Raw genomic sequence first — 27,264 nt, forward strand, 5'->3', positions numbered from 1 at the left:
GCGGGAAAAAACATTTGTATGAAAAAATCTTAACCGCGTAAGATAGATGAAGGGGGTAAAACGGGATCCACGCGTACGAAGTCGCGGGCGGCCGCTAATAATAAAATATTATTAGGGTTTCACTAAAAACTTCAAACACACTCAAAAATTCTTGCCAGGCGATTGCTAACTGCTGAGCTACTTAGACATTGGGTAAACCCGACCTCTTTTTGTTTTGGTGGTAAAAATGCATTGATTTGCATACCCGCCGCTGTAGTAGCGCGACGGGTATGTGGGGCTCTCTCCTCCAGAAGGGAGGGACCTATAAACCTGACCCACCTTAAGCAATTTCAATTTCTTTAAGTTCTTAGAAGTTAACATTATATTCTTATTAATAACTAAATTCGTTCCAAGATAGCTATCCCCTCATCCTTTACTGGTTAGGTTTCATTGGAGGCCAAACTGCAGATCCTGGTTAAACAGCAGTTTGCAGTGGTGGAAAAGAGGTGGCATTAGTCCCGGAAATTTTACTCATTGAAAAATTGGAGAAGGTCGTTTTCTTGTAGTGAAGTCTAAATGACCTTAATATCATGAATAATATTTTAAAACCTTAGGCTTTCTTATTAACCAGAGGTAAAAAGGTTTTGGCGTGTTCGCATATTTTTTCCTCAGTCGCCTCTTATGACATCCACGGGAAGAGTGGGTCCTATTCAACTCTAACGGAACCATAAACAATGAATGTTTGACTATTAGAATTCTCCCCACAGCAGACAGTTTCACCAAAACATAAAATACAAAACTTTGACTAATACAACAGTTCTTCCCACAGCAGACAAGTCTCATCAAAACATAAATAACTAGCGGCCGCCCGCGACTTCGTACGCGTGGATCCTGTTTTACCCCCTTTTCCCGAATTTTCTTTGCTATAAACCTCACGGAGCCCGAGACCTTTCCAACGAATGCAAAACCGTGGAAATCGGTTCGTGCGTTCTGGAGTTATAGCGTCAGGGAGGAAAACCCGACTTATTTTTATATAGTAGATTTTAATCTTTCAAATAACACCAATATTGTTGGGGCACCATGTGATTGTGTCAGTAGAAACGAGTTTTCCTGTAAAACGTAGGTGGGCCGATTTTTGTGATGACCAGTATAGTTTTCCCCACAACAGACAGTGTCATCAACACATTTATAAAATACGAATCTTTGACTAATATACTTCTCTCCACAGCAGACTGTCGCACCCGGCGGCGGCGTCGTTTCCACTGCTGGAGCCCACCGCCTACTCGCCCTACCACCCCAGCCTCTATTCCAGCGCAGCGCTGCAGTACAGGTAAAGCGCTTTATTTATTCATTCAATAACATAGTAAATTGTACTCTTAAAACTAGGTACACTTCCACTTCTGAAGCGATAGATGGATACTGTAGAGGCTGCATGGAGACAGAAGAAACTCCACAGCATGTGCTAATGAAATGCTGTCAATAATGAGCTTGACAGTTCAATGGGTTGAATCAAATTATTCTAACTTTGCATGTCCAACTTGACCAGGCTAGAAAACTCCGTTTCCGAGCTTGCCGAAGCCGTACGTAAGGTACGGGTTATGATTCTAACTTTAACTTTAACTAATTTGCATTTACTTATATTCCTCCATTGTGCTTCAACAATTTATCCGATTTTGATGAATAAGATGTCATCAATCGATTCGTTATTATGCCCTGGATAACATAGGCCATCCTTAGATAAACGCACACTTACCCAAGCCGAACGAATCGAAACTTTTTCCATAGCCCACCCAACTATAGCTTTTTTAGCCTTTTTATCATGTTGGTTTATTTGTCTCTGTGACTTATACCAGAGTAAATACAAATGAGTAGGTCATTGTTCGAGCCGACCAAACCCATTGTCACCCTACTGTCTCGCGTTATCCGCATCGTACCACAGAATTGATGGCTACTTCATAGAAACGCCCGAGCGCACTTTGTATGTGAGCGCGCCAATACGTATGCGGCGCGCACGCACACACTGACAAAATTTAGCGTTGATTAGCTGTGAGTTGCCCCGCATACGTATTGGCGCGCTCACATACAAACCGCGCTCGGTGCGTTTCTATGAAGATGACCTACTCATTTGTATTTACTCTGCTTATGCCTATTTACTTTATTAGTATTTGAACTGTGGTACAAATAATGTTCGTTTCCTGCAGGCTAGCGGCGGAAGAGCAGATGTATCTAGAGCGGGTTTTCCGAAGCGGCGTGGGCGTCGGCTGGCTACCGCCCTACGCGCTTTATCCGCCGCTCGCGCCTCCGCTACCGCTCGTCGGACACCACGCGCCACATGCACATGCTCATGCACACGCGGCCCATGCCCATGCGGCGCATATGCATGAAAGGGAGAGAGATAGAGATGATAGGGAGAAGGAAATTGCGTTGCAAAGGGAACGGGAGAGGGAGAGAGAACGGGAACGGGAGAGGGAAAGGTAAGACTTCATTTTAACGTCCATTTTTGCTGGCACATGTGTGAGCGAGAGAAAGATAGAGATAACAGAAAGAAAGATATCGTGCTTTAGAGTGAGCAGGAGATAGCGAGAGAGACAGGGAAAGGTAAGACTTAATTTTACAGGCTCTAACCGCTCGTGACGCCGCTCCCGCTCGTCGGACACCATGTGCCACATGCACATGCTCATGCGCACGCGGCCCATGCACATGCGGCGCATATGCATGAACGGGAGAGAGATAGAGATGATAGGGAGAAAGAAATTGCATTGCAAAGGGAACGGGAGAGGGAGAGAGAACGGGAACGGGAGAGGGAAAGGTGAGACTTCATTTCACTTCATTCACATGCACATGCGGCCCATGCACATGCGGCGCATATGCATGAAAGGGAGAGAGATAGAGATGATAGGGAGAAAGAAATTGCGTTGCAAAGGGAGCGGGAGAGGGAGAGAGAACGGGAACGGGAAAGGTAAGACTTCATTTTAGCGTCCATTTTTGCTGGCACTCGTCGCTCGCGCACGTGTGTGAGCGAGAGAAAGATAGAGTCAACAGAAAGAAAGACATCGTGCTTTAGAGTGAGCAGGAGATAGCGAGTGAGAGAAAGGGAAAGGTAAAACTTAATTTTACGAGCGGTTAGCCGCTCGTGACGCCGCTGCCGCTCGTCGGACACCATGCGGCCCATGCCCATGCGGCGCATATGCATGAACGGGAGAGAGATAGAGATGATAGGGAGAAAGAAATTGCATTGCAAAGGGAACGGGAGAGGGAGAGAGAACGGGAACGGGAGAGGGAAAGGTAAGACTTCATTTTAATGTCCATTTTTGCTGGCACTCGTCGTTCGCGCACGTGTGTGAGCGAGAGAAAGATAGAGTCAACAGAAAGAAAGACATCGCGCTTTAGAGTGAGCGGGTGATAGCGAGAGAGAAAGGGAAAGGTAAGACTTAATTTTACACGCTCTAACCGCTCGTGCCGCCGCTGCCGCTCGTCGGACACCACGCGCCACATGCACATGCTCATGCACATGCGGCCCATGCCCATGCGGCGCATATGCATGAAAGGGAGAGAGATAGAGATGATAGGGAGAAAGAAATTGCATTGCAAAGGGAACGGGAGAGGGAGAGAGAACGGGAACGGGAGAGGGAAAGGTAAGACTTCGTTTTAATGTCCATTTTTGCTGGCACTCGTCGCTCGTGCATATGCGCGATGTGTGTGTGATGTGTGCGAAAGAAAGAAAGAGCGCGCTGTAGAGTGAGCAGGAGATAGCGAGAGAAAACGGGAAAAGGAGAGGGAAAGGTAAGATTGATTATAATTTTCATTTTGTTGCCGCTCGTCGTATGTTGCAGGAGTATGAGCGAGATAAAGATGAGGGAATGAGAAACGTCAATTTTAATGATGATTTATTTTGCTGAGGCGAACGTGTTACGTTATACAAATTAGTAAAAAAATAGCAGATGGTGTATTAGCTGTTTAATTAAGTGTTGACTGTTGATGGTCGCACGCGTAAGAAGAATAGAATAGAAAACTTTTTATTTGCAAGAAAGGTATACAAGCAGCCTAGACATAGATCCAAACAGAGAGAAATAAACAAGTGGACAACAACGTAAGAATGTAACACCTTAAAATCCCTGGTCATAACTATTTCTTAACATTCGCAGAGAGCGCGAGAGAAATAAACAAGTGGACAACAACGTAAGAATGTAACACCTTAAAATCCCTGGTCGTAACTATTTCTTAACATTCGCAGAGAGCGCGAGAGAAATAAACAAGTGGACAACAACGTAAGAATGTAACACCTTAAAATCCCTGGTCGTAACTATTTCTTAACGTTCGCAGAGAGCGCGAACGCGAGCAACGCGAGAAAGAGCAACGCGAGCGCGAACGCCTCGCGCGCGAGAAAGAGACGCGAACGCGCGAAGCGCTCCGCGACGAGCAGCGAGCACTCGCCGCTCTCGCGCCGCACCTGCCGCACCCGGGCGTGTTCCTGCGCGCGCCGCTGCTGCCGCCGCCGCTGCTGTACCGGCCCTACCGGCCCTACGCGCCCTACCCGCCGCCGCCAGACCCTGCGCCGCCGCCCGTCTCCGCAGGTAGCTAGACCTCTCCGCCGCACCCGGGCGTGTTCCTGCGCGCGCCGCTGCTGCCGCCGCCGCTGCTGTACCGGCCCTACCGGCCCTACGCGCCCTACCCGCCGCCGCCAGACCCTGCGCCGCCGCCCGTCTCCGCAGGTAGCTAGACCTCTCCGCCGCACCCGGGCGTGTTCCTGCGCGCGCCGCTGCTGCCGCCGCCGCTGCTGTACCGGCCCTACCGGCCCTACGCGCCCTACCCGCCGCCGCCAGACCCTGCGCCGCCGCCCGTCTCCGCAGGTAGCTAGACCTCTCCGCAGGTAGCTAGACCTCTCCGCAGGTAGCTAGACCTCTCCGCAGGTAGCTAGACCTCTCCGCCGCACCCGGGCGTGTTCCTGCGCGCGCCGCTGCTGCCGCCGCCGCTGCTGTACCGGCCCTACCGGCCCTACGCGCCCTACCCACCGCCGCCCGAGCCCGCGCCGCCGCCCGTCTCCGCAGGTAAGTCAAAGTCAAAATTTCTTTATTTGTTTGGACTAATAAATAGTTCTTACAAATCGTCATATGCTCTTAAGGAGCCTCTACATGTCTCATAATCTTTTTACCCTACCAGCACTTCGAGACCAACATTTGGCAAGTGCTGAGAAGAAGCGCCGCAACAAACTCAGTCACCACTGTCTGCCGGTTAATATAAATAAATAGAAATAGTAGTATTAGGTACATTCGATTCGGGAGCAGTTCACTGAATTTACCATGCATTCTTGTATGGTGTATCATAAGAATGGGTATACAAGATTGCGTGGTATATTAAACAAGGTAGTGACGTGCTAATATCTAGACTTACATATTAAGGTACTAGTAGAAATGACTCGCATACATAAATTTGAATAACTTGGATTGACCAGTCCCCGAAAGCAGCGCCTGTTCACAGACATGACGAGTGAACCAGCCATCGCTTCACTCGACCATATTAGAGGGAATGTAACGACCCGCCGGTAGCTAGAGACCTCTCCACAGCCGCCCTGCTCTACCGGCCCTACCATGAACACCGGCGGCTCCCTCGATGATCCTCCCTAGCCTGCGATGAGCTCTCGACAGCCGCCCTGCTGTACCGGCCCTACGCGCCTTACTCTACATCAGTCCTTGATGACTGGTCTTGAACCTTGGAGGCTAAACTTAGACGTTGATGCTCGGACCTAACATTTGGTAGCTGGTCCTGGGCTTTGTTGGACGGTTAAAAACCGGCCCTAGCACTTTATGGCTTTACGGTTGAAAACCCACGAGAAATTAGCAAACCATTACTAGTCCCTCCCCTCTCATATTAAACTGCGTTGTAGTATTATAACAACTATAAAAAATATGAAAAACAAATTGGTCACAAGTTGTTGTCATAAATTGAAAATGATTTCAATATTTAATTTCATTAAAGAGATTGCCAATGATATCCACCCACAAAATTCTATTAAAGCATCTCTCTTAAAATCACAAGCTCCGCCCACTTTCTACACAGCCAATAAAACCTGGCCTGTTCATCTCCGCGAGTTTACATCGAAAACAAAACACGCACGATGGCCCACCTACAGGATACTATTCGACAAGGCCTCACATACGAGCGAACATTGACTCATGCACGCGTATTCTTGTGTATGATGGAAGAAAATAAAGAAAATGGTGTACTAAATACTGTGCAGTATTTAACTGCCTAAATAATAATAAAAACACAGAATGTACTTTTTTAAGTTGCCTCAAGACACTGAGAGGTAAATAAGTTGTTAATATTATTCATGATAATTCATGCTAAATCATGTATTTCCTCCGCCATTTTCCGCTGTTTGACACCTCACGTCACATCATTTTACCGAAGTCAGCCCTATAGCTTCGGCGCAGTGTCGATCACTGACGTTTGTCAACAAAATGGTGCTTGACTCTTGAGACAGGCTAAATTACACCATATTGATAATGACATTGAGCATAACTTTTTTTAAATACCTTCGCGAAGTAAAACTTCTGTACGTAGTAGGGTGATTGCTATAGTAATTGGCCTGTACATAGTTATTGGCCACCTTGGCTAAAATAAAAATAAACAAGCATATGTACGTTATTAAGAGTGGAAAAGAGACACAAATACTTTCTCTGAGCAATACGCTGTCCAATGTAGTATGTCAGAGTAAGAACAGATGGTACTCTAAACAGCAGAAGCTTTCTTTCGACAACGAGTCGTCCGAGTAGCCGCATGCTTGTCAAAATTTTAAGGTAAATATTTATGAATATTGTTCGTAATCTAATTGTTTTTGCTTGTTATAGTAATTTTACTGTTTTTTTGTAAAGAGATAAATGGTAGCTTATGTAGATAGATTAAGTTACTTGGTTTTGGAATAAAATAACTTTAAAATTATACCGGCCAATAACTATACCACGTTTCAATTTATTTCAGTTATTGGCCATGGGTGGCCAATAATTAAATTTTACTTTTATTGTATTTTTATTCACGATTAAGTTAATTTAACCCTTAAATATTTGCTATTAAAATACTAACGTCCTAACCTATTAGGATCAGTAATTAGCCGGGGGGCCAATTACTGACACTTATGCACGGCCAATAACTATTTTTATTGATTTACTTTACCTAGATTGTTACAAGATGCCGTAGGTAACAAAGTATACTAAGGTTGGTATAAGTAGTTGGATCAGAAACACTTAATCAGTTTAAAAAAATAAAACAAATAATACCTGAAATGCAAAACAATGAATTTTTTTTATTCTCTATCGTTTGTGGGACTATTTATTATAAGCAAAATGGATTGGAAGCGGAAGTTACAGATGAACCTGAACCTGTAAGTCGGGAGAAAGAATCAACATTGAGTGAAATAGGAGAACTTAAAACTAGAGATAGAGAAAGAGAGACAAAAGACCCTAACAACAAAAAATAAATTTGACGACCTGGAAAAAACTGAAACAAGGACTACCAATACACAGCAGAAGTACATCCACTACCGGCTAAATTGACGAAAAAAAGACAATGATCACTAAAACGTACATTAAGGTGAAAGAAATAGAACGAAACAACTTTGACTTAATAGAAATAGAAAACGAAAACTGTAAAGAAACTTTAGAAGCAGAAAGTGGAAGCTATACTGATCTCATCACTTTTTGCATCACGCCAACAGGCAAAAAAAAATCAAGTCTGAAGGACTTTCTACGGATTCCCCCAGAGCCAACTCGAAAAGGGAAGAGAAATATATCGCGATTACCGTTTCACATATCAGGCCAGAATATCAGAGGATTCTGGAAGAAAAAGCTAAAGAAAAAGAAATCCTCGAGAAAGAAAAAAGGGAACGAAAAATAGAAAGAGAACAAAAAAGAGAGGACAGGAAACGGAAAGCTGAAGAAAAGAAAACTGCTAAAATAAAAAAAGTAAGAATAATGTATCTGTATCCAATCAAATCTGTAATATTTGCAAAAAGCTTATAAAAAATAGACTTTTAGTATGCTCTGAATGCACCGTGTCTTTCATAAATCTTGTGCAACAGCATATTCCTGAAGAAGAAGGAGACAGTTATCTCTGTTACAATTGTTACAATGTTACTGAATGTACTGACGATGATGAGATAGATGAAGAAATCGATAAGAGTGATACTGATGACGAATTCTTAGCTAATCTTAAGGAAAGACAAAATGATTTAGGATTACAAAGCGTGAAGTTTCAGTGATTTTTATGGGTTTTTTTTCGGTGGCTAATAACTGTACTTCTAGAAGCCAATTACTGTGTTTTTGGGGCCAATAGCTAAATTTAATGTGATCTCTGATATTTTTAAAATTATTATTGTAATTCTTATCGTATAACACCAAATAGGTACTAGCTTAAATAGCAGCAATATTGTTTTCTCATAATAAAATATAAAAAGTAAACAAAAGTCGAGTTTTTGTTACATTTTACACAAGTTAACTTACACAACGCTCTTAAAGGGCCAATAACTGTAGCAATCACCCTACTTATTATTATTCTGTGCTAGAACGAAGAACATTGAAATTATTATAGACAATACGGGCAAATGAAATATTAACGATTAGCATTTAGCTCCGCCCACTTTACATATTCAATAAAACTTAAAATCAAACTCATTTAACTTCTCTTGTCTCTTCTCTTGTAAAAGGACATGCACAGTATTTTCATAAAAAAGTGACACTAGAAATAATTTACGGTCACAATACATGTATGACATTTGTATAGAAAAATCATCGAGTTACATCCATGACAAGAGTACTTTTATAATGGGAATTAAGATTTTCAATAAGTTGCCTAAAATTATCAAGGCTTTAGAAGGTCCGCAATTTAAAAGAACTCTTAAAGATTGGCTAATAATGAAATGTTTTTATAGTTTAGAAGAATATTTTAATCATTGTTGAAATTCTAAAATATGGACAACCCACTTAAGTAACATTGTAAATTATATTATTCTCTTTACCTACCTATATTGTACGTCCGAAATGGGCAAACTGTCGGTTCCTGTGTTATTTAACATCCATGTAACAACAATGTATGTGTTACGGTCAAAGTGATAAATGTGAAAATTATGAATAATCGCCGGTTATTATGAATAATCACCGCATGATTTGGTAAATGTGATTAATATGAGGTCATTTATATATAATATAATGTGTGTATAAAACTAAATAGGCGGCTTAGGGGTGGCCCAAGGGCCACCCCCGCCGCACCTTAACCTATTTTTCACTTTAAATCAAAACATTATGTTATAGGCATCATGGAAAAGTAATATTATGCAAGAAACCTTCCAAACTCATTATGCCAAATTATATTAATATATGATATCAAAACGTTCAAAAGTTTGGCTGTACACGAGCACGTACACAAGATGTTGTTCTCTTTTATGAAATTTGTTAGTACTAAGGTTGAATTAATAAATAATCACTGTTAAATGTGATTAATTTATCACTTATACCGCGACTGTCGGTAATTATTCATAATAACCGGTTATTATTAATAATTTTCAATTTATCACATTAACCGTAACATATGCACAGATTTGACAATAAATGACTATCTATCTATCTGTATTTGCCCACAGCGTCCACGCCGGCGTCGACGCCGCCGCAGCCTGCCGAGCGGCCAGCAGGTGACCTGCCGGCCTGACGCGGCCCGCCGCCGCCCCGCTGACATATCAATGCGCTCGCTGGCGCCGCGCACAGTGCCCGGACGAATACTGGCCGAGCGGTCACGTGCTACGTCCGATAATACGACAAATTTACGTGCTACGTCCGATAATACGACAAATTTACGTGCTACGTCCGATAATACGACAAATTTACGTGCTACGTCCGATAATACGACAAAAGACAATGCCGGAAATTGGCGTCTTTTTTTTTCGCACGTCCATCAACCAAACCATGTTTTTTGGATACAAAATAGTGTAATAAACCAAACTTACTATGACATGTATACCTTTAGAGTCAGTCTGAACTGAGTTACGAGCATTAGATGCAATTTCTTACAAAACTTGCGCGCAAAAAGCAAATCTAGTATGTAAATCATCAAACTTCTAACGCTCGTAACTCAGTTCAGACTGAGTTTAGAGGTATACATGTCATAGTAAGTTTGGTTTATTACACTATTTTGTAATCAAAGAACAAAGCTTGGTCGATGGCCGCGCGAAAAAAAAAAAGACGCCACCTTCCATACAAAATCTGGCATTGCCATTTGACTATTGCCCTTCAAGTACCAGCGAATTGAGACGCAATAGAAGTATTACTCCGGTCTCATGCGACCGCTTAGGCTGGTTTTAGAATCGCGCTGACCGCTCGCTGATCGTCGTCGCTGGCGGATTAATGCACTCGCAAGCGCCGCGCACAGTGCGCGGACAACTGGCCGAGCGGTCACGTGCTACGTCCGATAATACGACACATAGTCAAGCACCAGAACTGAGACAATAGAAGTCGTTACCGCGGTCTCATGCGACTTAGGGTGGATTCGACCAAACAAGAGTAAATATTAATCTCAGAATAAATCGTCAGTTTCGACATATTTCCCATACAGAAACTGTCAATGTGCCAGTTATACCAGGAGTTATTCTCGGGTAAAAGTTTAGTCGAATCGGGCCTTAGGGTCCCATGAGCTGGATCTAGAATACTGTTGTTCTAGGTGAACGACAAAGCGATGCGATGCGACGCGATATTTCACGTGACATGTGTCATACGCGACTACATAGCCCGCTATCATACAGGGTGTCCCAGAATGAATGAACCAAACTGCTATGGGAAGTAGCTTGACATGACCTACCCCTAAAAATATCAAATAAAATATAACGGCTGTATACGACTACTTGATATTTCCCGTTTCGTAGAAGTTTGTCCTTCACCTAGGACATCTGGTAACTGGAGAAATTGGATGACAGAAATCAGATCTAGAACATAAACTACCACAGTTCTTCAGTAGTTCTATGTCTATCTATACCGTATTTTTATAGATCGGAAACAGATGGGGCGTAGTGCGTAACCGCTTGTTGCCATTCGTGTTTTGTACTGTGCTGAGACGCGCCCGTGTGACGGACAGCTGATGGCGTTAACCAATAATTTTAAGGCTTTTAATCAAACAATAAATCATTTTTTTTTGTTAAAGGTAATACAAAAGATACTTCTTAAAATAATAGCATTTTATTCTTCTCCTACAGATTATTGAAAACTTAAAATACATAATCTTCTTTTTGAGAAATGAAGTCTTAGAATTATTGGTAAATGATATCAACTACCCAATCACACTTCGTTGTGAATCTTCAATCAAAAATGGATTCAAATGTTGAATCTCATTTTGAAGGTCGATTCAGCCGGGCCTAGTCCATCTAAGCTTAAATATTTATAAATAAATCAATGGAAAATATTTTTTAATATTTCAGTTATAATTGTACCTCAAACGACACCGAGCGAATTGATATGTCACCGTTCCTAATATGACTAAGTCATAGAACCAATGTATCACGTTAAAACGACATCTGTGTGTTTTTAAATAAGTATTACATAACAGATCAAGACTTTCTGTGGCCCTGTCAAAACCAATCAATTGTCGCCTTTTGTAATAAGAAGACTATCCACCGTATATCGTATTAATTTATATAGGGTGTACAACAAAATTGGATATAAACTAGCCAAAAGTTTCCTCAATTAATGTTGAACTTTATTTAAACAGTTCTAAATTAATTTAGGAAGTTCGTCAACTAAACCTACTGGCTAGCCTTAAATTATACAACCAAATACAATTTAAAAGCATATTGTATACTATAAGATGTTGTTCACCCTATATAACGTACATGTAAAAGAACCAATGACGTCACAGTCGTCGCTATGGCGGGACATGCACCTATTATAATGTGCAATAAATGTTACAATGACTTCGCATGACGTTTCGTTAAGAGTTGGCACGATTAATAATAAGTTTTTACGTAATAATTATTACGAATCAATAAACTGGAATTGCTGACTCTTCTGTGACACGTTTTGTTAAAATGTGAAACTTTAACAGAGGTTTTATAGAGTTATTTTTCAAATAATCCCAAATAAATCACTTGTAATAGATACTCAATCTTACCAACCTGTATATAAGTTCTATAATTGCCATACTCCATGCCAACTCTTATGAAACTCATCGCGATGTCATTTAGAACTAAAATCGCGTGAACAACGCGAAGTATCAACGACGATACTACCTCATACAATTTGGACATATTCCAAAGAATTTGACTTAAAATCTTTCAATTTGAAAGCAATATTTTTCAAAAGGATTTTTTGAATCGATCGTTTTTCGATGAAGACTTTTTCTTATCGCTAACTTCACGGACAGCCTTAAATTAAATTAAGAACTTGCTCATTTATTAATAAACGTATACACCACTACATTTTTATCACCGAAATTTTTTTAACATGTTATACAGGGTGTCCCAAAAACAATGGATAACCCTGTAACCATCGATAGGCCTCGCCATGGTCTCCCTAACGTCCAATTTTGACCCCAATAAAAATATCACCGTTTTCAAGATTTTTAAGTTTTTGTGCATTTTTAGGAAATTGCCACCTGCGATTACTTTTTCTCATGCCATTTCTGCAAATGAGGATACTTTTCAATCTAGTTTTTTTCCTTATCACAAGGGATAGTTGGGCTATCAAATGAAAAGATTAAAGTTCAACAAAATAGTTTAAAAGTATGAAAATTTTAAGAAATTGCAGAGAAGAAGGAAAAATTAATTCATTGTCTTGCACTTTTGATCAGCCACCGTGTAAAAAAAATGTAGGAAGACCATCGTGCCCATTACCTTAAAAACTTCCTTGGTTAATTGAGATTCTAAAAAGATATCACAAGCCTATGTATTCTGTATTATTTTTATCTTATGGCTACTTGAATAGCAACTAGTATCAAAACTGCAAAAATGAGTTTTTCTCGTAATAGTTAAACTAGGACTGCATAGTGGCATTAAATACAAATGGATAATTTTTAGCGTAGGAATTTTAATAAAGCAACATTTTATCATCATCATCATTTCAGCCATAGGACGTCCACTGCTGAACAAAGGCCTGTACCCCAATGATTTTCATAATGACCGCTTGGTAGCGGCCTGCATTTAGCACCTTCCTGCTTACCTTTATGAGGTCGTCGGTCCACTTTGTAGGTGGACGTCCTACGATGCGCTTTCCGGTACGTAGCCTCCACTTGAAACCTGTTGCCCCATTGGCCGTCCGTTCTGCGTTTTTGTGATTACTTAATTTTTGTTTTAAACCTTATAAATGTGCCTATAGACAGATGACCCGTGATAATACACGGCTCGGAAACGTGGATATTTTAGACAGCGTGCTATGGAAGGGGCTATGCTCGGGTTTCTTTACGAAATCGTATCAGAAATTAGAAGATCCGTAAACGAACTAAAGTCGCTGACATAGCTCGATGGATCAGCAAGTTGAAGTGGCAATGGGCAGGGCACAGTAGTTTGCAGAACTGAGGCGGCTGGGTTAAAGTGGAGGCTACGTACCGGAAAGCGCATCGTAGGACGTCCACCTACAAAGTGGACCGACGACCTCATAAAGGTAAGCAGGAAGGTGCTGGATGCAGGCCGCTACCAAGCGGTCATTATGAAAATCATTGGGGTACAGGCCTATGTTCAGCAGTGGACGTCCTATGGCTGAAATGATGATGATGATGATGATAAAATGTTGCTTTATTAAAATTCCTACGCTAAAAATTATCCATTTGTATTTAATGCCACTATGCAGTCCTAGTTTAACTATTACGATAAAAACTCATTTTTGCAGTTTTGATACTAGTTGCTATTCAAGTAGCCATTAGATAAAAATAATACAGAATACATAGGCTTGTGACATCTTTTTAGACTCTCAATTAACCAAGGAAGTTTTTAAGGTAATGGGCACGATGGTCTTCCTACATTTTTTTTACACGGTGGCTGATCAAAAGTGCAAGACAATGAATTAATTTTTCCTTCTTCTCTGCAATTTCTTAAAATTTTCATACTTTTAAACTAGTTTGTTGAACTTTAATCTTTTCATTTAATAGCCCAACTATCCCTTGTGATAAGGAAAAAAACTAGATTGAAAAGTATCCTCATTTGTAGAAATGGCATGAGAAAAAGTAATCGCAGGTGGCAATTTTCTAAAAATGCACAAAAACTTAAAAATCTTGAAAACGGTGATATTTTTACTGGGGTCAAAATTGGACGTTAGGGAGACCATGGCGAGGCCTATCGATGGTTACAGGGTTATCCATTGTTTTTGGGACACCCTGTATAGAAATGTGTGAAAAATTTGAAGTAAAAATTTTTTTTTTCATATAGTTATTTTTTTTAATTTTCTTTAGTCCGTATTTTACACGTCACAGCTGGGGCACTCCGCTGCTCGCTAGAGTAGTCGTACGCGCTCGCATATTGCCCCGATCTGTCTGTCTCGCTCACGCCTCGACCACGCTTCCAGTGTTATTATTACATACTTAGCTAACTTCAAGTAATTTTGAGTTCTAATAAATGTTACATTATCTTACGTAAATAGTACTAGCGACGCGTGTGTCCATAAATTACCAATTTTGGGATAAAATTTTGAGTAACTTTATTTGACTTTTTTTTGCATAAATAGGATCAGTATCAATAACTCATTACCCAGAAATTTTTTTTCGGTGATAAAATTTCTATAAGAAAAAAATCACTGCCAAATGTCATTTGACTATTCGCACAGACATGAAAGTAACGTTTATTAGTAAAATGACAACTGCATGACGAAACAAAGACTTTGTCACGATGGTGAGAGCGGCCTGAACTTAATTAATTATTAATTAATCTTTTTAATGCACGAGCAGTCTTGACGATATCTTTTGAGTCGCACAGGTGTCTTTGACCGTTTAATCGAAAGGAAAGGATATTTGTATTTCATATCAATAGAGTTCAAAATGAGATGGCCACAATAAATTCTAACGCCCCGTATTCACAAACGATGCTTGCTTAAGTGAAGCAGCAAATCGAACGAACAGCGTTGAATAGAGCTCTGTGTTTGTTTTTTATGTCACCCTGTGCGTCCACACGCACTGTGAGATCTCATAGTAATGTTTGTGAATACGGGCGTAAGAGCATCAGACAAAAGGGTTAACTGTGAAACAACACTTTTGACCGCGAACTTTGAAAGTTTGAAGTTATTTTGGGTGGATTTAGTCTTGAAAAACTTATCCGATGGCGACTGATAGTGAATTTTGAGGTACAATCTCTCGGTGCGACCAAAACTATATGGAATGTAACAAAATGGAACTACAGGAATAATTAAGGGATACAATTACATAACTATAGATTTATTTGGCAAGTGGTGACAGCATGAAGGTAGTTGTGGTCGCATTGTAAGTGTAATTCGACAGTATTGCCGTCCTTTTCATATAGCAAATGTTGAAAAAGGATGACAGATCGATTTGCAGTTTGAGAATGTATCTCATTGTTCATAAAGCTGTGTTCATTATGACATTAACGGAAATTTTGGCTTAGTACAAATAAATCAGTATAGTTAGCCTGAGAAACGCCTATAAATATTTAAATTAAAACAGTTCTAACGCTTTCGTCACTGTATCGTTGTAAAATAGTTTAATTTTAAGTAGAAGTACAGTGAATACAATTACACACTATGCTTAGTTTTCACAAGTAAGCCAAAGTTTCCAATGTACTTTGCTATTTCTGTCTCTCTCAGGCGCCGTATATTAGACAGAGACGGGCACGTTTAATATAAACAATCGACTGTAATGTTCCTACTGTATTCTTATTTGTTTTGTGAACACAGTACAAAGGTGTCAGTAAGTCACATTTTTGATATTTATCTGCTTACTCGACTGACCATTACATCTGTGCAATATAACCCTGTTATATTTGTATTATTCTTGTTATGTTTATTGTTATCTCGGTTACTTCTCTCTGTTTTTGTTTAATGTAAATATATCATGTATTTACGAATCTATTATACTGTCAATTGCTAGAACTTCTACAAATTAGTAACAAATATTATTATATTAGTTAATATTCACTAATTGGTGATCAGTTATTAACTTCATGTTTTTATAAAGCATTCCAAATCTCCAGCAAATGTTTTCGAATCTCAACACTGTCTTGTATTATTATACCGCATTAAATTGGCATAAAAAGTGACCACAGATTCGTGTAGACTTAAAACTTGGGGACGACTTACTGAGCACCTTTGTACTGTGTCGGTGCACACCCAACGAACACCAAATGTAGCGTTACTGTACTGTACCGATCAAAACGGAGGGTTTCATCTGCCTGGTGCAGACGTTTAGATAGGTCACGCTGATATTTAATGAAAATATATAAATTTAGGTGTAAAAATGCACTTTCGATTGGGGAAACTGCTTAATCAGATGTTTCGTCAGTCGACTGTGGAGATCGCCGGGACTCGCCAGCTTGGGACAGCGGTAAACAACATTACAGCAACGTGTATGACCATGTAGCTCCCATACACTAACTTTTGAATGGAAAAGTAAATGTGTCACGTTCTTTAAGCCAAGATGAACCTAATTTTGGATTAAATGTCATTCTATAGCATGCCATTTTGTTTGAAGATGATATAAAGTGGCGATTAGTGCAGAGTTGGGCTAATTCGGTGTAAGTATGACAGCAATATTTGGCCATACAAGTTGCTGAAGTGTTTGTTGTACGAGCCACAGGCGGCGGCAGTATTGCCCGAGCGGTCGCATATTCGAACATGTGTATAAAATCCAAATTTTATAACAAAAAAACCTCTTTATACGTTAACTTAGATAGTTATTATTAATTTCTAGCTTCTAATAGGTGTTCAATATTTTTCATGTTTTCATTTGTTTCTGATTCGCGAGCAGCATTTAAACGGAAGTGTCAGTGTAAATATTATATTTAATAGTTAGATGCGATATGGACAATACCTAACAAGTGAAAGGAAAATGATGATTTTGTTGAAATACATTCAATGGAATTCATTTTGCATGCGGCCGGTGGGTCGGTTTTTTTATTTTATGTTTCCCCTCCCCCCACGCTTCAGCTAGCTGTAGTTAGCGTTTGTGTACGTGTGGCATTTCAGAAATAGATACAGGAGGAGAATGTGAGTTCGGTCGACAAGACAACTTTATAATAAGCACTTTATAAAATGCTCTCTTCTAAAGTCTGATCCGTGAGCACGTAGAATTTTGTCCAATGACCCCAAGCTACCCATCCTTATCGCTCGCGCGTAATTATGTTGCTATCGCGCTCGCACACTCACTGCGGGCGCCAGTCGCACAGTCGCGACAGCAATATAATTACGCGCGAGCGATAAGAATGGGTAGCTAGGGGTCATTGGACAAAATTCTACGTGCTCACGGACCGGGCTTTAGAGACTGCTGGTATGGTAAACAGATGTTAGGTAAATCAGTTCGTTATTTTATATCTTTCGTAGCGAGTGAAAACCTTATCTCGATTTTTGCTTCTATTACAAATAGATTTTCCTATCTATTCAGTACCTAATTTAGGTTAAAATTTTTGAAAAAAAGACGAGGTTTTCCTTCGTTACCGAAGGTATAAAGCAAATAGATTAGATTCTTATAATTTTCGGATCTATCTTATCAAAACTCTATCGACTCTCACAAATAGTTGTCTGGTCAAAACATACCGGCATTTTATTGCAAATCTCTATGAGACAACACTGAATACATGGCAGATTAGTTTTATACTTCAGTCTCGTTTCTTTAAGTGAAATAATACCTATGCAATGACACGAGTAATTCAGTAGTCGAAACCAAAAGATATATTTGTTTCTCTTTTTTATTTGGTCAGGAGAGAGATGGTGAAATAGTTTGAGCTGTTGTAGTATTTTTAGTCTAATCAAAACCAGAGATATTTTGATATCCAAGAAGCTTTGTTTCAATATTTTTAGAGTATTAAATATTCAGAAAACAAAAAGGACAAACAAACTCATTAGCCATGCTTAGATTACACACTACACCACAGATTTGGATCAAAATCTGTACACTACACTTTTTAGGTTTAAGCCTCGCAGGAGTAACCTGCCCCTTCTGTGAGGGACATGTTACACGAGGGAAGATATAAAGTCTATTCTAGTTTCGATCGCCTAGGTGACCACATTATGTAACTGTTATTGCCCAGAGGCGCTGACAGTCTCTTTGAACGCATAACCGGGTTCGATTCCCTGTTGTATCAACATATGAGAAAGGAAAAAGCAAGTAAAGAAGTCTCTATTCTAAAAAAATAGCTAAGGCAGTGCACACACTGCACACGCGTAGAGACTCGTTTGAAGCAGAACTAAAAATCTAAAATAAAAACTTTTTTAATATACGCCTACTCAAAAGTCTATGTCAATTCTGTCAGTGTCACACACAAAACACAGTCCTCAAAAACCACAACAAAAGGCATGCCTTCGAATGGCTAGACCAATCCCGGACATCAATTTACGCGACATCTCAAAGCACGAGGACATCAAGCCCCGGGAAAGCAGATCCTACTTCGACCTGACCTTAGACAGAATCACAAATAACAGATCCAGCAGGAACCTCGTCTTTGGGACGTTAAGCGGATGGGTGGCCGGGGTTTCGGTCATCAGAGTGGGAAAAGTAGCAGCCTTTGGGCTAGGAGGAGGCGTGATTCTGCTGCATTTCGCCAGTGAGCTGGGTTACATCAATGTGAACTGGGACAGAGTGAGAGAAGTCGCGGGACAGAGCCAGGCCTGGGTGGACAGGGTCATGCAATTCGTGAAGAAGAATAGCTGCTTCTCTGTAGGCTTTGTGGGCGGATTCTTCTTCGGCATCGCATCTACGTGATAAGTTTTTATTACTTTTGTATTAACAAATAAACGGTATCAGCATAAGATAATGTTGAAGTTAATATAGTGGCAATATTACTGTAACATTGAAGTAGTTATTATTCCAACTTGACTAGCTAGCTAGCCTAATCAGTTATAGAAAATACCATGATTGATTGACAGTGAGAAAATAATATGAAACTACACACTGCTACACATACCTAATTTTGTTGCCCGGTCATTGTGGAAATCCTTGGCGGAGGCCTTTGTCCAGCAGTGGACGTCATTTGGCAGAAACGAACGAACACATATTTTAGGATAGATAACATATCTACTTTCCTCTTAGCTACTTGTAATTTGTAGAAAAAAATCAATCTATTTAGAGTCAGACACAGACATAAAACTTAAGGAGGAGAATTACGTTAGACCGACTACCCTACCTACATAAATAATAATAATAATTTATTTGGTGTAGTAAATCTTATGAAAATTTTGCTGGGGTAATGCACACAAGGTACACGATACAATGGAAAAAACTATGAATCCTGCAGAAGTTTATAATTGTGTCGCAGGGACAAAATTATAATAGTAGACACTTTGGAACTGAAGATTAAGAAGCTGCAGGACCCAGATACCTTGGCACTTGGATCGGAGAACTTTGTTGGTTGAATGGGATGAGTAGGTATGCAATCGTAAGTATTGAATAAGACAAAAGGCAAAAACATGAAATCACATGGTTTAGTCTCAGGTTCGATCCCTGTACTAAATGCTTAAAATCTAATTTTATTTTAATCTATCAAGTAATAATAAATGGGAAAATGATTTTTTGCTATTTTTTACTATTGTAACAGGTCTGTCTGAATTCCTTTATCAAGTAATAGATAAAACGAAACAAAATGATAAGATAAAACAATTTCCTAATAAGTTTAAACAACATCTACCTATTGGTGGATCTTGTTATTTTATGATTTCGATAATCGACCCGAAATACCTAATTAGCTTATTTAAGTTATCAAGAAAGATAATAAAAGTCAAAAGGTAGGCTATAAAATCAAATGCACAGAATCAAGTGTAGATTTAATAACTATGTTCCTTTCAATATTTCCTATAGATAAACAGAACTATTATGATGAATGATTGAAAATACCTAGGTGACATTGAAATTATCAATGGTGCAGTCATAAATGTTCGGTGGTTATAAAAAAAATGCCTTTTGAGGATTCGAAGCTGGGCTATTGCTTCGATGCAATAGCCCATAACTAACCACCTGCTAGATAACTCAGGTTTAGGGGACACAATCTATATTCTTCTACTGAAAATTGCAATACATAGGTAGGTTCTACTTAGTAACTAAGCAAGTACGAAGAACATGTCATATAAAAAAATCCTTTTACACGTCCATTTCAAGTTCTAGCACAGAATAATAATAAGGGTTCTAGTCTCACTTTATATCAAACCAGAAATCAATGCCTAGATTTAGCAACCAGAAAACAATGCCTAAACTAAAAATAAGTATTCCTAAGTTTTCAGAATATCTCTGGTACATACCGTAAGTAATTTTATATGTTTAAAGTTAAGACGTAACAAAATTGTAGTTAGCACCGACAATAAGCATGATAGTGTAAATGCTTTTAAGATGCTTACGCTCTGCTTCAAATTATTATTTGCTACCCCGTTTAGATTTTAATTATTAAAAATAATATTATCACTGACGCTGCGTACTTAATTATTTGAAATAACAATGTCACATGTTCGAATATTTTCAGAGAGGGATCTAATTAATTAAATTAGAGAGAACCTTATCAGAAAGAATAACTTAAATATGTTTTTTTAATTCACTCCTTTTGTGTCCACAGCTAGACCGAGCATCCCGGTCGCAGCACTGACGACGCCCGTGCCGGAGCCGGAGCGACCGCCCCTGCCCGCAGAGCCCGTCATCCCCGTCCCCAAACCAACAGAACCCTTCAAAGTTTCAACAGAACCATTTAAAGTTTCAACAGAACCCTTCAAAGTTTCAACAGAACCCTTTAAAGTTTCATCAGAACCTTTCAAAGTTTCAGAAGAGCCCAACATTTTTCTCGAAAAACCATCTTTTTTACCCGCACCGAAACCAATACTGCATTCCCCAAAAATATCACCGTCCTCGATCCCGAATCCTAGTCCCAGCGTGACGACCACCAGCAAGCCGGTGGAGCCTTACCCTAACTTTGGAAGCTACCTCTACAACATCCCGGGGTATTCCGCCTTCCAGCCAGTGTCCTATCCTGGCATTGTCCAGCCCAATCAGGCACCATTACAGCTGACACCACCTGAACCACCACCAACTGACTTCGTGCCATTCCCCACAATAGCAGCCAAGGAAGCACCACCACCACCATCAATCGAGGAAAAAAACACAGTGGAAGTTAAACCCGCTAATGAACCTCCAAGGATTCCAACACCAGTAAAAACACCGAAGGCTCAGACTGATTTCGAAGACCATTTCACTCCTGAAATCATCCCAGCTTCGTCCATGTCAATAGATACTGGTCAATCTTCGGAGTGCAAGATGAGCATAACATCTCTAACGCAAGGATCAGGGGCTACGGTGACGATTCCTTCACAAGTTACGAGCAAAGAATCTAAAATTAAACCAGCTGAAAGGTTTAGTTTGAAAACTAGCATTCCTATCAGCAAAATCGATTTGAAATGTGTCAGCACACCTTCAGATACAGTATTACAAAATCCTATAACCAAAAAAATGGCTGCGAGTCAACAGTATCATAGTCAAAAGTCTGACAATGGACCAAGAGTTGAAATTCAAAGTAACATAGTCATTAAATCGGCAAAAGAGCCTGAACCAGTAGAGCCGAAACCTCCTAATAACAGTATAAGTACGTTGATCAATGCGGCGGAGGCTATACATAAATCCGAAATTCAATTTCGGAAGCCTGATATAAATCCTATTGATATGACAAATGAAGCGAAAGACACCTCTCCGCAGTTTACACCTCAACCCACCAACCTGATGACGAGGCCAATATTTAATCCTGTCAACGTTGACAGTAATAAGGTAAACTATTCAAATAAACCACCAGACTTATCGTTCAACGAACAGAAGAATCAAATTGTGTTCATACAAAATAAGAATCCTACAAATCCAAAGATGCTGTTAACGATACAGCAACCGAACCCTCAGGTTTTACTACAGAGAACTAATTTCGAGTCAAAAAACCTGCAAGCTCCTTCACGATTGTCAAGCCAAAGTAAGAAGTGCAAAGAAGAGCTCGTCAGCGAAAATGGATCGTCTTCGAAGGTCGTAGCCCTGAAGAGACTCCATCAGGAGAACTGTGACGAGAATGACTTTGAGAACTTGATTACCGAAAATCAAATTTACGGTAACAAGATAGTCGTGAAGGAGAAATTGCAGGGAACACAGCAGGAGCAAGATTTGAAAAATAAAGTAAGATTAGAAAAACCTATTCAAAATGAGACCAAAAATGTAGTTCTACAACCTGTTGTGCAACAAAATTTTGTATATTTGAGCAACGTCCAGTTTCCAACAAACTTGATGATGATAAAGAGTAACAACACTAAAGTCTCACAAGGAACTGATACTAACACTACGAGTATCAAACCAAACAAGATCTCGCCCAATGAAAATAAAAATATCGAATTCATCCAACCAGCAAAGAAAAGTATTAATAATGCAAATAATAAAGTAAAATCAGTCAAACCTCAAAATGCTGCAGTTAACAAAGATACTCACGTATTAAAATCCAGTAACAATATTACGCAGACTCCAATATCAAATAAAAATACTAAATCAGACATTACAATAATTGAAACCAACAATCAAAATATTAATTTGAATCCACAATTAATATACGATTTGCCAGTGATAGTAGATGCTGATATTCAATTGGATCAACCTAACTACGATATTCAAATAGAAACCGAATTTCCTAAGTTTGTCGCTAATCAAAATATGAATGAATTGGTTCAGACCGTCGAGGCACCAGAGTCAAGTGATAAACTGTTTATCGCTTGCCCGTACCAGATGGATTCGAATTTACAACCAACTATAGTGATCACAAACGTGCGGCCTCCGACAGAAACTGTAAGCGTTAAGGTAGACGAAGTAAGTTCTTTAGATATTTACGAAAAACGTAGACGGTTGAGGCGACTGAAATATTTAAGCAATAGAGAAACAAATAAAGAACAAAAGACTGATGAAAAAGATAAAGAAAAAGAAAAAAAGAAAGTACAAGAAAAAACTGAGAAAAGCAATATTATAACGGCAAAAACAATGAAAGCTGAAATTTACAAGGAGCTAAAAGCCAAAGCGTGTTTAGAAGAAGAAAACAACGAAAGCGACAGTGAATACGGGGAAGAGGAATTAATGGAGTATAATGAAATCATAATAAAGTATGGCAAACGGAAGAAAGAAGATAAAATTGGCAGTGGAAAACTGGCATTTTTATCTGGTTTTCGACTAGCCTCAAAAGAAGCGTACAAAGGTAAAGTTATCAAAATAATGTAGTATTGTTAAGACTAAGGACCTACATTTTTAATAAACATTACCATGATAAACAGTCCCAAATCATTATCGCAATACATCGAAAACCAATTTCGATTTGAAATAAAGTGTATTTAAAAAAAGTTGTGTCTTGGAATGTTGGTTAACAGTATCAGCTATCCAATTGGTTAACTTAATCTTGTTACAGTTTTAGTACTCTTACCTAACTATCTACCACAATGATTTCTATGTGAGATATTCAATCATTGCACTGCTGTTACAGAAAAACAGATGGACAAACAAGAACGTATGCTGCGGCGGGACTCAGTAGCATCGGCGTACATAGCAGCTGGTCGGATAGACCGGCTAACGCACGAAAGCAAGAGCTCCGAGAGCCAACCAGAGTTCGCGAAGCCAGCCCCCCCTCCTTCGAAGACGCAAGGCCCTGAAGTCGTGGAAAACCCGGAGGAGAAGTACAAGAAAAATTGGTTCCTGTCACAGCTGAGGCTGATGACCGTGCCTTCGCATTATAAGGAAAGTGAGTTGACATAGTGAAATGAAGTTGTGATAGTTATGTGAATGGATGGATAGTCATACTATGGATTTATTTACCTAACTTATGGATTATGTACCTTTCTTTCTTTCACCTTATGTGTATTTATCTAGCTAGGTACTTACCTAGAAGTATAACAAACTAAGCAGTTTAAGGCTCGAAAATATTTTAATTACAATATAATTTCTCTCTAAGATTAAAGAAATGTTATCTGGTTATCACATAAATGACTTAGATGCAAATACGTAACATCCAGCATCATCTCATCATCATCATCAAGCTTTTAAATAACCCAATGTCAAAGGCAATGATAATAAACTGTAAAATTGTAAAATTCCAGGATACGAACGAGTGTGGCACGAGATTCTGAAAGAGAGGAAACGACGAGATAGACCCACCGAGGATCCATCTGCTGAAGATGCAGAAGTATTTAAAAAACCGCGGCCAGTAGACTTAGACCCAAACGGACAACTCCAATTACTCACTGAAATAAAGAAATGCGTCAACGAGAACAACAACTTGATCAAGAAGCGATTAGAAGTCACTACTACAGAAAAAGAAGGAGAGAGCATAAAAGTTCTAGCCGATAAAAACTTTTCCGAGCTAAACAGGCTTTCCAAAATGGCGGATAGGAGCGTTAAAGTGTTTACTGGACAAGAGGCCAGGAAGAGAGATCTCAACCCTGGCTTCGACAGCGAGAATATCCAAATACCCCAGATCAGAATTAAGAGCAAAAATTTTGTAGATATAAACATACCTTGTATATCTAAGATAGTGTCGTTAAAGTCAAGGCAGGAGAAAGACTTGGCGCAGTCATCTCAGGCGACGTCTATGGATGAGCCGCAGAGTTCGGCGGCGGGAGCAACCGAGTCCAAAGATGGGGAGGAACCAAAGACGAAGGACTTCAGCTGCCAGGCGGAGGAGCTCTGGCCGGGGCTGAAGAAACTCGTGAGGAACATCAAGCAGTACGAAATAGGTAGGGTATTCAAATAATCTTTAAATAAGAGACAACCATGTCCGTCTATCTAGATAAAGTACATTCACAATCGCTTCACGAAGCTAATCAGCAGGTAGTTATAACAAAAAAATCAAAAGCATTTTCGTAATGAAAACTGCTACGAGTTAGTGAACTAAGTTACCTCTATGAATAAATCCACAACTTCCATAAATATTTAAGAGGATAACGAGTCCACGAACGTCCAACGCTTTTCGTAATACTTATAGGATTTGGTATTGTATTTTGTAGTTTGGTAAGGTATTGTCCGGTATAATTCGAATACGATTACATGATTTAAGTGGGAAAAAGTACAACGGTACAACATAAAATCACATAATAACGCATACATTTAAAAAATTACAAGCTTGACTTACCAGGATTAATTAATTTTGCTGCGTCCTTCTGTAGCTTGGGAGTGGAACATTAATTTCTTCCACTGCACTAAACTAAAATAAACAACGACGATAATTTCTCAATTTTTCAATTTTATGAATCACAAATTTTTAGTCAGGAGCAGGCGAGGCTCGTGCACATTTTTAACGCGGGTAGATAGGTTTTGGCGTCGATTTATTATTAAGGTCTTGTTCCATTTCTGTTTCGTATTGCTATTTTCGTTACAATTTAGAATTTCAATAGATTTTATTTTTTCGTCGTTGTTTTATCAGTGGCCTATTTTTTATTTAAAGACACAACACAACTAATGTTTTATAAATAATTTTTGAATGTCAGACGCGTGCCGAAAATTTAATTTTTCATATTTCCGAATAAAAAGATGATATTAATGAAATCGCAGTGCAATGAAAACTGGTCAGTCAAAGGAACATAATAACAACCATCTTTCTCTCTCATTTCCAGTGCGCAAGAAAGAGATAGTGGACCTGCACCGGCGCAACACGGAACTGCGAGTGGAGAGCGCATACGTCACGCGCAATGCGTCACATGACAACGACCAGGCGCGAGCGCTGCTCGCTGAGAGACAAAACCTCTCAGTAGAAGAGGCCAACATACGCCGGTCGGTGCAGAAGCTCATCGCTGCTATAGAAATTATTAGGAACAGCTAAACGAGTCTTTTAGGCACAGTTTGCTTCAATAGAAGCTGTCAATTTATATTATCATTGATTGATACTGACCTGTCTTGTATTTGGGTATAGTCAATCTATCTTTGACTGCAAAGGGAACAGTTTCAGTCGATTTTTATCGTAATTTATTTACAAAATTGACAGTTTTTATAGTTAAAAGCAATCTCTTCAGACCAATATGATGATTGGTTAATTTGTTTTATTACTTTATGGCCATAGTTCAGGGAAAGTCTTTGGGGAACTAGTTTTGGGGTGTCAAAAATCATCAACAGTACCTTTGCTACATACACGCTGCCTAATCTCTTGACGTACTGGATCGTTTCAGTGCTCTCCATAACTTCGTACTTCATACACACAATATAATTGCATATAATATAGCGTTCCCGTCTATAATATGCCAAACGAAGGAATAACGTTTAAGTTAAAAATTGTTGACACGCATTGGATATTGTTGATCTAATAAAACAATTCATTGCAAATATACATATTTTCATTATTTATTGCAATACACAATTGCGACCTAATTAAAAATTGATTACAAGTAAAAACACCAAACGGAATTGATGTAAGATTTACTAAACATGTATTGGTGTACCACAGGGCTCTACTTTAGGTCCTACAATATAAAATTTAATATTTCATCATACATATTATTATTTTAAGCAAGCATTTAAACATTTTACAGGTTAACGATTGCAATAATTAATATTAAACTTAATTTATAATATAAGAACTATTTTACCAAATGAGGCTACAATATTCTAGTCAGTAATAAATACTTAATAATACAATATATCACACACTGGGTTATGTACAATTTGATAATGCTTTGGATTAATCACATTGATGTTGTTGGATATTTAATTTAGTTTTTGTTTGTTAAGTGAATGATTTTCAATTTATTTCAATAAGTTAAAAGTAGAAATTAGAAGATTATTCTCTCAAAGAGACAATCTTGACGAAATTAGAGTTGTAACACACATACAAAGTGTTTTGTATCATATAGTTATAGAGCATGATTACGTACATAATGATAAATATCTGTAAATATAATGTTATTTTTTAAAAAATAACTTAAAATATGCATTTATTTTTTATTGTAAAAATAACCATTTATAAAAAACATTAGGATATTTACTGCTTGTCAATTTAATTGGGAATTCAAAAATCAAAGATTTTATTAGAACTTACTTTATGAAACGAATACCCGAAAATGAAAAGGGGTAATTTAGTTAAATAAACCAATTTCTGACTGAAAATGCTGGAATAATCAATTTTTTGCTCCATCCAAA

General features: G+C 39.0%; 2 protein-coding genes across 2 annotated transcripts; both read left to right on the plus strand.

Moving 5' to 3' along the window:
* Positions 1-3,443: 3,443 nt before the first annotated feature.
* On the plus strand, positions 3,444-9,678 carry LOC135083009 (zinc finger CCCH domain-containing protein 18-like). Its single transcript, XM_063977772.1, has 4 exons — positions 3,444-3,614; positions 4,303-4,549; positions 4,898-5,027; positions 9,614-9,678. The coding sequence occupies exons 1-4, from the start codon at positions 3,517-3,519 to the stop codon at positions 9,676-9,678; spliced, it is 540 nt and encodes a 179-aa protein (XP_063833842.1). The 5' UTR covers positions 3,444-3,516.
* Positions 9,679-18,468: 8,790 nt separating this feature from the next.
* Positions 18,469-26,485, plus strand: LOC135083010 (uncharacterized). The gene is made up of 5 exons (XM_063977773.1): positions 18,469-18,706; positions 20,702-23,344; positions 23,627-23,881; positions 24,237-24,872; positions 25,749-26,485. The coding sequence occupies exons 1-5, from the start codon at positions 18,469-18,471 to the stop codon at positions 25,952-25,954; spliced, it is 3,978 nt and encodes a 1,325-aa protein (XP_063833843.1). The 3' UTR covers positions 25,955-26,485.
* The last annotated feature ends 779 nt before the right edge of the window (positions 26,486-27,264 follow it).

The sequence above is a fragment of the Ostrinia nubilalis genome, chromosome 22 (assembly GCF_963855985.1).
Source record: "Ostrinia nubilalis chromosome 22, ilOstNubi1.1, whole genome shotgun sequence".
Classification (NCBI taxonomy): Eukaryota; Metazoa; Arthropoda; class Insecta; order Lepidoptera; family Crambidae; genus Ostrinia; species Ostrinia nubilalis.

Coding starts and splice junctions, on each gene's coding strand:
- LOC135083009 (XM_063977772.1), top strand. CDS start 3,517: ATGCATGAAAGGGAGAGAGATAGAGATGATAGGGAGAAAGAAATTGCA. Junction 3,615..4,302: donor CGGGAACGGGAGAGGGAAAG/GTAAGACTTCGT, acceptor TAACGTTCGCAG/AGAGCGCGAACGCGAGCAAC. Junction 5,028..9,613: donor GCCGCCGCCCGTCTCCGCAG/GTAAGTCAAAGT, acceptor ATTTGCCCACAG/CGTCCACGCCGGCGTCGACG.
- LOC135083010 (XM_063977773.1), top strand. CDS start 18,469: ATGGCTAGACCAATCCCGGACATCAATTTACGCGACATCTCAAAGCAC. Junction 23,345..23,626: donor CTCAAAAGAAGCGTACAAAG/GTAAAGTTATCA, acceptor CTGCTGTTACAG/AAAAACAGATGGACAAACAA. Junction 23,882..24,236: donor GCCTTCGCATTATAAGGAAA/GTGAGTTGACAT, acceptor GTAAAATTCCAG/GATACGAACGAGTGTGGCAC.